This window comes from Triticum urartu, unplaced genomic scaffold (genome assembly GCF_003073215.2).
Source record: "Triticum urartu cultivar G1812 unplaced genomic scaffold, Tu2.1 TuUngrouped_contig_5351, whole genome shotgun sequence".
Lineage (NCBI taxonomy): Eukaryota > Viridiplantae > Streptophyta > Magnoliopsida > Poales > Poaceae > Triticum > Triticum urartu.
Genome location: NW_024116021.1, coordinates 1 through 11022, shown reverse-complemented (window position 1 = coordinate 11022; position 11022 = coordinate 1). Strand labels below are relative to the sequence as shown.

The window sequence follows — 11022 nt, the reverse complement described above, 5'->3', positions numbered from 1 at the left end:
TCCCCGACTCCTAAAAATGAGCCGAACAAAATGAACTTTACTCCAGGCCTAAAATGCAATTTTCGAAAACACGCATTTTTCCCTATCCAATTAAAATGCGAATAACTCCGGCAAAACCAAAATTGATCTATTTATTAAATCTTCATTTTTCCTAAATTTTGGGAAAGTCATATTATTCCCTCTCTTATATTTTTTATATCGGAAAAATTATTGAAGATCAAATAAATAAATCAAATGATCCTCTTTTCAAAATTTGAGAAACTCTCAAATATTAAAATAATGAAATCCCCAACTCTCTCCGAAGGTCCTTGAGTTGCGTGAAATTTCTAGGATCAACCAAAATGCAAAAAAAAATATGATATGCATGATGATCTAATGTATAAAATTCCAAATTGAAAATTTGGGATGTTACATTTGGGGAGATCATTAGGTTACTGAGATCGAAGTAGTGAGGCTGCTTGAGTGCCATTGAAACCCATTTGAAATTGCAATGACATATTGAAGTAGTAGTTCGTTCAGCACCCGATTAGGTATCTGGAAATAGTTCCTTAGCTCTTTTCTAGTTCGTTAATGACCTCAGCGGTTGAAATGGAATTGGATCCCGGCTTGTTAGTTAATAGAATCTAAATGAGATTGAATGGAAATGTTGGTAAACCGAGGGGTGCATCATACTTTTCAATAGATGTTGGGGTTCCTAAACCATAAGGATACTCTTTTCATAGAACAAGGCCTGCCAATCGATCTCCTAGGCTATAATCCAAGGGATAGCTTAACATGCATCTCCTAGATGGAAGTGTGCGGCAATAACTTTGAGCTCTTGTAGTCTTTGATCCTTGATCTGAAGAGGTAGGCAGCTATGATAAAGAAGCCAAGGGATGAAGTGATTGTGGTTGGCGTGCCACATGGAAGCTAGATAGGTGGAAGCTATTTTAGACGACCTTGTGGGTCATCCTAACATTGAAATGAAGCTATTCGAGCAGACAGTGAATAAAGCTATGAATGGGGGTAGCTTTATGAGGCATAATGTCGGTGTGCACTTTTCTTTTCTCAAGTTGTGGTTGATCCTCTCTAAATCAGAGGTCAACATTTCTTTGCAATGAACGTTTTTAGGTCTGGAAAACCTTGTTAGGTGCACTCGTAGTTGAGCTCAAAGCGAGGATTCATGCGTTCTTTCTTCTCAAGAAGACGGAATGATTGCTCGGTATGATATAGATTCTTAGCCAGGGGTTTGGTAGCTTATGCCCCCTAGTTTGCAACGTAGAGCAGAAATGGTTGAAACGGCTCCCATTGTGTGTGGGAATTCTTTCAAATGTGCATGGCCTGGCGACTGACAGGATGCCCCTGCGAGTGCTATTCCATGTGCTGGAAAACCTCTTTGGCACATCTTTCGCGATCTAGTTAACAGCACTTTAGTGACTCATGTCTTCCATGGCTTAAACCTGCTTATTATACTAGAAACAATGGAATACCTCAAGTTGGATATAGGTGAGGTGGGACTTAAGAATGCCTTGTCTGGAACATCTCTTCAAAGCAAGAATTAGCGTATAGAAAGGAAGCAGCATTTCCTTTCAGCTGCTTTTAAAAAGTCCCCGGGGATATAGCCCACTTCTCATTTCTCAACACCAGCTTATCTTCTCTTTTCTTAAGTATAAGAGGGATAGGTACTTATTCCTGGCCGGCGGTATCATTGCTGCTCCCCGCCTAATGCGGATCATTGTGCAATGCTTATGTGAAATCTCAATACAAAACGGATTCGTTTCGTTGGTAGAACCCACGCCGACGTCAAGATTAGTCTCCTTTCCTTTCAAAAGTGAGCGAGCAGAGCTGAAAAAGATGGAGTTACCTGGAGATGAGATTTCTTTCTACGGATATGAAGGATAGAAATATGCTATTTGCTGCTATTCCATCTATTTGTGCATCAAGTCCGAAGAAGATCTCAATCTATAATGAAGAAATGATAGTAGCTCGTTGTTTTATAGGCTTTCTCATATTCAGTCGGAAGAGTTTAGGTAAGACTTTCAAAGAAACTCTCGACGGGAGAATCGAGTCTATTCAGGAAGCATTGCAGCAATTCTTCAATCCTAGCGAAGTAATTCCGGAGGAATCCAATGAACAACAACGATTACTTAGGATCAGCTTGCGAATTTGCAGCACCATAGTAGAATCATTACCAACGGCATGCTGTGTGCCTAAGTGCGAAAAGACAGTGCAAGCTTTGTTATGCCGAAACCTAAATGTAAAGTCAGCAACACTTCTAAATGCCACTTCTTCCCGCCGCATCCGTCTTTAGGACAATATAGTCATAGGTTTTCACTTTTCAGTGAGTGAAAGATTTGTATCCGGGTCTACGTTCAAAGCTTCTACCATAGACCTAATTCGAGAAGGCTTGATAGTCCTAAGAAAGGTGAGGGTGTCCGAATGTGAAAGACCAATCCAAAACTACTTCGTTTCGTTGGAAAAACCAACGCCGACGTCAAGATCAGTCTCCTTTCCTTTCACTTTTCGGGAGCAGAGCTGAAAAAGATGGGAAATTCCAATGATTCTTTGTTCATTATTTCCAAGTGTCATTCTTTTGTTCATTGCTATACCATCGTTTGGTCTTGCGTTGCCAGTACTAATAATGGCATTAGTTATCTTATTCGGAGTTCAAGGAATAGCCTTTCATCTTGGGAATGAGAATGTCGCGGATCTCAATGTTCTCGTCATGACCAATGCTCCTAACGAGGGTGACTTTCCCATAGACCAACCTCCCATTGGCGGACTACCAGACCTCCAGCAGGAAATGGCGCACGCCGCCCATCCCGAAGACATTATTTCGGAGTTGACTTCCAAGGTTGAAAGAATATTTAATGAAGTAGGCACTCCTCTTCCTTTAGAGGAGGGTGAGTCTGCGCGATCGTTCACTGAAAATCTTATATTCTGGAATAGTGAGGGAGGAGATACTCTTCAACAAATCTTCTTTGATTATACGGAAGCCAGGGACGCAAGCGAATTCGTCGCAACAGCCACCAATCTAGCGAAGCGGTTTCGCCGCGCTGAGCTCGGTGAACCAGATTCTCCCGACCCCGATGCGCCTGCGGAAGAGCAGGAGGCTCATTCCACGGGATCCCCTGAAAGCACAAAAGCAAATGATGGGGCGAACGAGGCAGGCCCGTCTTCTTCGAGGAAGCGTAAAAGGTAGGATGATGATTCAGGGTCTGAAGATGACGATTCGGGGGGACCCGGGGAATCTCCAGATCCAGTGGAAATCGTTTACGAAGGGGATGCACAAGGGTACAACTGGGAGGGGGATTAGGTTGGCCGCCAACTTCGCCTGCCTTTCTATCTGAGTTCTTCCCTCTTGATGCTTTCGAACGACTCCTAAATTTCACAAAATCCTTTTTTTTCTTTCTTATTTGAAATCCAAATCGAAATGCCTCAACTTGATAAATTAACTTATTTCTCACAATTCTTCTGGTTATGTCTTCTCCTCTTTACTTTTTATATTCTCTTATTTAATAATAATAATGGAATACTTGGAATTAGTAGAATTCTCAAACTACGGAACCAACTGCTTTCGCACCGGGGGGGCGAGATCCGGAGCAAGGACCCTAAGAATCTGGAAGATATCTCGAGAAAAGGTTTTAGCACCGGTCTCTCATATATGTACTCCAGTTTATCCGAAGTATCCCAATGGTGTAAGACCGTCGACTATTTGGGAAAAAGGAGGAAAATCACTCTGATCTCTGATTTCGGAGAAATAAGTGGCTCACGAGGAATGGAGAGACAGATTCTCTATTTGATCTCGAAGTCCTCATATAACACTTCTTCCAGTCGGATCACTTGTTGGAAAAACATAATGCTCACACATGTTCCACACGGGCAAGGAAGCATAATATCATGAAAGCCGTCTGATAATCTTTCTATAGGTTCCCCGAAGAGAATGGTCTCATCACAAAAACACTTTCTATATGTTCTGTTATTTCGAGATTCGAAGAAGCAAGCAAGTTTTTCATATAGTTGTTTTTGTGTAGTGATCTCTGTTCATGGAGATCACGAGGCCACTGATACCCGAAGTGGTTAGGTGGGATAGAAGAGAGGGAAAGCGGGCTTCTATCACATAGTTTCTCTTTCAGGGTACATAGGACGGCCCTCTCGTCATTACCTTTTGTGCTTACCCGTAGCTAGCTGTGCCTGAAGTCATGGATGATGCTATTCCCACTGAGAGATGTGCTGCAAAATGGAAGCTGTGTTAGTCCTCGGCTAAAATCATCTTCCTTTATTAAAGACCATATATATCCATATGTAGATAGAAGAGGGGATATAGTCGTTCAAAGCTAAGGTGAGTCTGTTCCAGCTAATTCCTCAGATTCCACTTTCCTGTCTGTCCATGTAAAAAGGAGTCCAGCCCACAAGGAGAGGGAATCCACAATAATATCTGTTTTAGATGCTTTCTACTATGTTTCAAGTGATCAAAGAATAGTATCTTTAGACAGAACTGAAATAGCAGATGCAGATTCGAATGTTAAGGTTATTAAAGCTTAAAAGAAAAAGCAGTCATAGGTTAGGTGACTAAGAAAAGAATGTGGAAAGGGTCACGGATAGGATTGGTATATTAGTTTCAGCTATAACAGAGATTTCTCAGCATGTTTCTATCTGGTTGGTATCCGCTGGTACCATTCATTGTGAGTGCTTTTAGGGGTTGCTCAACTCTCGGCTATTTTCACCATCTAAATGATTGCATCTTCCCGTTCTCACAATTTCTCAAAGGTTATTGTATTGATACTATGGAATTTAGAGTGAAAAAACAATAGGGTTCAATTCGATTCATTTTGGAAACTCTAGCGGGGCCATCCCAAATTCCTCTCAGCTGTCATAATTGAATAAAAGGGATCGTATAGCTTTCCAATCCAGCAACATACATCTATCACCTAGGCATAACTGCCAACATCAGTATGCAGAAAGAATCTGTTTAGAACGGTTTAGAGTCGGAACCAAGGCAAGATATCCAGGATTCCGTGTCCCTCCAACTCCATCCATTGGGCGGCGTCTTTTCATCCGGAGAAGCTGTCGAAGCGATAGCCATGTCTGATCCCCGTATCTGTGAAAGAGCAAGGTCTTCCTAGTGGAGTCTAGAAAAAGAGCCGGGTATTCTGAGTGGAGTCTGGAATGAGACCTGCTGCCTCTGGCTTGACCATTAGCTGCTCTATCTGTTATTGGAAGCAGGAGACAGATCAAGCAGGAATGGTGAGTCACTCACAAAAGGTATTCACACCGAGCCTGACCCACCAACCTATGCACAATCTGATACCCCTCCTCTCGAAACGGAAGAACCAAGGGAAGCTTAGACCAAGCCATTGATCTATTCGAATTGGAGAGCCTGGAATGGTGTTACCAATAGCCCAGCCCCATCTTCATCCGCATCTTCATCTTAGGAATGCCTTTACCCATCCACCTAGGAACACAGAAAGCTACCATTTCTTGTTGCATCATTCTGGAATCCGTGGGTCAAGCTCACTTTCCGGGAATGCTATCGCTATCCTTTGAAACTAGTTCTCTCATTCTTCTGTTTCATACAGCCTAAGATTGGAAATCGAAATCCCCAAACAGACAGACGAGCTTCCCAGACCCCGATATGGAGATGGCGACTCAAGTCTTGCATGCCGGAAGGAGTGATTCTAGTCTAGGAGATCTATCAAACCCAAGTCTTTCTTTTACGAGCCTCGATCAATAATCAGTGTTGCACGCACCCATACCAAAACAAGAAACGGTACACTTTCCCTATCCCCATTCCCGTACCCTTTCCATCTACTGGCCAAGGTTTCCATTCTTTCTACTGGCCATGGCCAAGGAAAGGAATAGCCAACACCCATAAATTCTATGCAAACACTTCTCATCACCTTTTCCGCACCCAACCTGGTCTCGTGAGTCCAGGCCTAAGGATGGATACCTCTGCCTCAAGCTGACTTGACTATGTTCGATTCTATTGGATTCCATTCTCATCTCTGCGAGGAAGGATCCATAAAGCCAGCTAGGCCTCTTCTTATCGAAGGATCTATTACAGCCTATTCAAGCGAGAAACCTTTTGAGTAATGACTAGGTTATAGATCTGTATGGGATCCGCTAGGCACAGCCCGCGGTAGATCCCTTAGCGCAAAAGTAGGCAACCCTATGGCACCAAGTGGGTCAATCAAGTGATCAAGTATGATTCATCTCTAAGCGAGCATAGAATATACAAAGCTTTCCATCTTCACCAACGGCAGATTTCTATCTTGCCATTTCAATTTGGCTCTATGAGAAGCTTGTATCCCTCGCTGTGACTACTATTCTTGTGTACAAACCTATGGTGCATAAACCTCTATGGTGCATGCATATCTATTTTTCCTAACTTGTCTTAGTCATTCCCACATTGAATCGAATAAAATAGGACCAAAAGACGGAGGTTTCTGAACTTTTTTATGCTGTATGCCTAAGTTTCCAAACCCGTCTTGAAGGTTACTTTACCAGAGAAGTAGGTCCTATTGACCAAGAAGCGGAAAAAGCATAGTCGGTACTTATTAATGCGGTACGTAAGCTGGTTATCCTGACTAACAATCATGCCTTGCTTGGATTTAGGGATTAGGAATTCTTATTGGGAAAGAGATTGTATTGGCATTCAAGTAGGAGTAGATCCTATTGGTCCAAAGTAGGCATTCTTGTATCAATTAAAGTAGCTATCTTCATGAAATAAGCGCTAAGATTCTAGTTCAAAGATAGGAGCATTAAGCTCTAAATCCAATCAGTCCAGCTGGAAGTTTCACTAACTACTTAGGGAACTAGGGACCAGACCAGAGTTATGATTGGTGTATTCCATTCCTACCGTAATTGAGACTGGCCCTCGCTCGCGGGTGATTCCTTATAGCTTCCCCATAGGACGGGGACCCTTCGGAAGAAGGTATATGCCCGTAGTATCTAGAAAATATTCATGGTTGCAAGAGCGAAGTTAGTCATCCTCACCATCACCATCAAATACCGGTACGGATTGGCTGGCTTACTATGATTGGCTGGCTTACTATGGGGAAGGGGGGAAAACAACGTTAGTCCGGGTTAGTTCCATTCAAATCATGCAAATTAGAGTCCAAAACAAGGGCAAAAGAGTTTGGAAAGGTATATACAATGGAGACGTATCACAGCGCGGGACAAACGTACTTTCTCCCGCGAACCAGAGACAACCTTGGGGGGCTTTACGGGAGTTCAGACCGCTGCCACGCCCGCTCGTGACCATCCTGGCCCATCAACCCTCCCACCTGTCCTGCGCGTGTTTCTCGCTGAAACGGTCACCGCCGCCCCAAAGCGTCATTGCTCACATTTATGCCCGGCCAAAGTGGACGCAGCCGCTCACTTGCGCCGGCATTGAAGCGACGCGTCGTGTGATAGCCTGGCTTATTAGGGATGATAGACTACCCATATCAATAAGGAATTCCTTCTTTTCCAGGAGCCCATTCGGACAGAACTCCAAAGTTAAGCATGCTCAGCTTGAAGTAGTGTCAGGATGGGTGACCGACCGGGAAGTTGCTCCCTGGTGCGCACGAGTGAGGACAAAGTGCGCAGAAAAGACTAGTATTGATCTGTGGGGCCAGTCTAGATCCCGCCAGGAGTAACGACCACCGGCGAGTGTGTCCGGGGTGTTATAAGTTGGTATTAGAGCCGACCCTCACAGTTACACGAATGTTTGCGGACAGGTGCGCGATCATGTTGTGCATGACGTTTGTGACCCGTCGTGGCACACGGCATGGCACATGTGCCAGACTGGAAGCACAGACGTATGTGCCAAGAGGGAACGTTCCTGTGGCCCGACGAGGACGTCGGTTCCTCTGAGTGGGGGTGTATGTGATAGCCTGGCTTATTAGGGATGATAGACTACCCATATCAATAAGGAATTCCTTATTTTCCGAGAGCCCATTCGGACAGAATTCTAAAGTTAAGCATGCTCAGCTTGGAGTAGTGTCAGGATGGGTTATCGACCGGGAAGTTGCTCCCGGGTGCGCACGAGTGAGTTAAGCGTGCTCAGCTTGGAGTAGTGTCAGGATGGGTTACCAACCGGGAAGTTACTCCCGGGTGGGCACGAGTGAGGACAAAGTGCGTAGAAAATACTAGTATTGATCTGTGGGGCCAGTCTAGATCCTGCCAGGAGTAATGACCACCAGCGGGTGTGTTCGGGGCGTTACACGTCGACCGAGACAGTGCCGCTTCCTGGTACAGGTGACTACTGCATTTCAAATGACGCGATGGCCGCCCGTCCATCTGCCATCCACATTGATGGCACGTGGTTGCCAAGGCATCTCCTTCGGCACCACACGTCCGTCCCTCTTCCGCCTAGCATTTCTATATAAACCGCTGCCCTGGCCATAGCTGAAGGAAATATGCCCTAGAGGTAATAATAAAGTTGTTATTTTATCCTCTCTCCATCCGGGAAAAGTTGTCACCGTGGATTTTTTGCAACCCCCCCCCTTTTCTTTAGTCCGACACAACCCGCACTCCTCCGCCGCTCACCTGCTCTGCTCAGCTCAACTCAGCTCACTCGCTCGTCCTCCGCCGCAGCTCCCCTGCTCTGTTGCCCGTCCCCTCCTCCGCCGCCCCCCTGCTCCGCTTCTCCCCTCCTCCTCCGCTCCCCTCCGCCTCCCTGCTCACCGTCCATTTCCCTGTGCAACTCCCGCCTCCCATACCTAAAAATCATGTCTTCCACCAATTAGCGGCAACGAGGACGAAGCGACGCTCGATCTGGAGGGCACGGGGATGAGGGCGGTGACAAGCGTAGTTCTTGATGATGCAGAGCGCGGTGGGTGCTTCAGTGGGCTTCTACAGTGAACTCCATCCTCTCCCTCCCCACCACCAGCACCACCTCTGGTCGCTCCTGAGGGAGTCCTGGATTAGGGGGTCTCCAGATAGCTGGACTATATCCTTTGGCCGGACTGTTGGACTATGAAGATACAAGATTGAAGACTTCGTGCCGTGTCCGGATGGGACTCTACTTGGCGTGGAAGGCAAGCTAGGCAATACGGATATGGATATCTCCTCCTTTGTAACCGACCTTGTGTAACCCTAGCCCCCTCCGGTGTCTATATAAACCGGAGGGTTTTAGTCCGCAGGACAATATACAATCATACCATAGGATAGCTTCTAGGGTTTAGCCTCTCTGATCTCGTGGTAGACCAACTCTTGTAATACTCATATCATCAAGAACAATCAAGTAGGACGTAGGGTTTTACCTCCATCAAGAGGGCCCGAACCTGGGTAAACATCGTGTCCCCTGCCTCCTGTTACCATCCGCCTTAGACGCATAGTTCGGGACCCCCTACCCGAGATCCGCCGGTTTTGACACCGACATTGGTGCTTTCATTGAGAGTTCCACTGTGTCGTCACCATAAGGCTTGATGGCTCCTTCAATCATCGCTAGCGATGCGGTCCTGGGTGAGGCTTTCCTCCCTAGACAGATCTTCATATTCGGCAGCTTTGCACTGCGGGCCAATTCGCTTGGCCATCTGGAGCAGATTGAGAGCTACGCCCCTGGCCATCAGGTCAGATTTGGAAACTTGAACTACACGTCCAACATCCGCGGAGACTTGATCTTCGACGGATTCAGGCCCATGTCGGACGCGTCGTACAGTCTTGACGAGCATGACGTAACTCTGCCATCGGACAGTGTTCGGGAGATCGCATTCGCAGCTACTCCGCCCATCAATCCGGAGCAAGTCGCGCCATCTGAGAGTGGAGGGATGGACCCCGCCATGGAGGCCACACTCTCAGTGGTGACAGAGCCGGATACTGACTTCACTCCTTACAAGAGCTATGTCGCCAAATCACTGGATTCATCTCCGGCCATGGACTCTGAGCCGCTCATATTCGTGCCCGTCGAGTCCGACTGGGCGCCGATCATGGAGTTCACCTCCGCGGACATCTTTCAGCACTCACCCTTCGGGGATATGCTAAATTCATTAAGGTCTCTCTCCCTGTCAGGAGAACCTTGGCCAAACTATGTCCAGCTAGAATGGGATGCAGACGACGAAGAAATTCTCTGCCCGACCACCACCCACTTAGTAGCCACTGTAGATGACTTAACCGGCATGCTCGACTTTGGCTCCGAAGACTTCGACGGTATGGACGACGAGGTCGGAGACGAACAGGATCCACCGCCCTCGGGGCACTGGACCGCCACCTCATCATATGATATATACATGGTGGACACCCCCAAAGAAGCCAATGGCGACGAGAAAGCGGAGGATGACCCCTCCAAGCAGCAACCCAAGCGCCGACGTCAGCGGCGCCGCTCTAAGTCCCGCCACAGCAAGAGCAGTGATACCGGCACAGGAGATAATAACACTTCGGATAGCGCCGAAGACAACAACAATCCCCTCCAGCACGGTACAGAGCTAGAGGACGAACAAGCTAGCCCCCCAGAGCAGGCAGCAGATGGAGAACCGGAGGAGGACAATTACATGCCTCTCTCCGAAGACGAGGCGAGCCTCGACGATGATGAGTTTATCGTGCCTGAGGACCCCATCGAGCAAGAGCGCTTCAAGCGCCAGCTTATGGCCACGACAAGTAGCCTAAAGAAGAAACACCAACAACTTCAAGCTGATCAAGACTTGCTAGCAGACAGATGGACCGAAGTCCTTGCGGCCAAGGAGCATGAACTCGAGCGCCTGTCCAAGAGTTACCCAAAACGCAGGTTGCTACCTCACCTCAAGGAGGAAGCATTGAAACCTCATTCACCAGTGTACGATGCGGCTGACTGGCCACTACGCGGCCGAGCCAGAGAGGCGTTTCAGCCTAAAGTTCAAACCGCACCCCGTCGCCACTCAGTCAAAAATACAAAGGCCTGGGGCAACACAGAGGACCTGCGAGACATCTTGGACAGTAAGGCAAAAATCGCAAGGTCAATATACGGGACACGAGCACGTGCGCCCACACGGGATGATGATCATCGCATCGGATACACCAAGAGTAAATCCGGCCAGGCCGAATACAGCAGACAAGACTCATACGAACTACGTCGGGATATAG

General features: G+C 46.9%; 1 protein-coding gene and 1 pseudogene across 1 annotated transcript; both read left to right on the top strand.

Moving 5' to 3' along the window:
• Window positions 1-1151: 1151 nt before the first annotated feature.
• Window positions 1152-2518, top strand: LOC125529117 (annotated as a pseudogene).
• A 490-nt stretch (window positions 2519-3008) lies between these two features.
• LOC125529118 (putative ATP synthase protein YMF19) lies at window positions 3009-4102 on the top strand. The gene has a single exon (XM_048693520.1). It carries the CDS (start codon window positions 3413-3415, stop codon window positions 3881-3883), a length of 471 nt encoding a protein of 156 aa, XP_048549477.1. The 5' UTR covers window positions 3009-3412; the 3' UTR covers window positions 3884-4102.
• Window positions 4103-11022: the final 6920 nt, after the last annotated feature.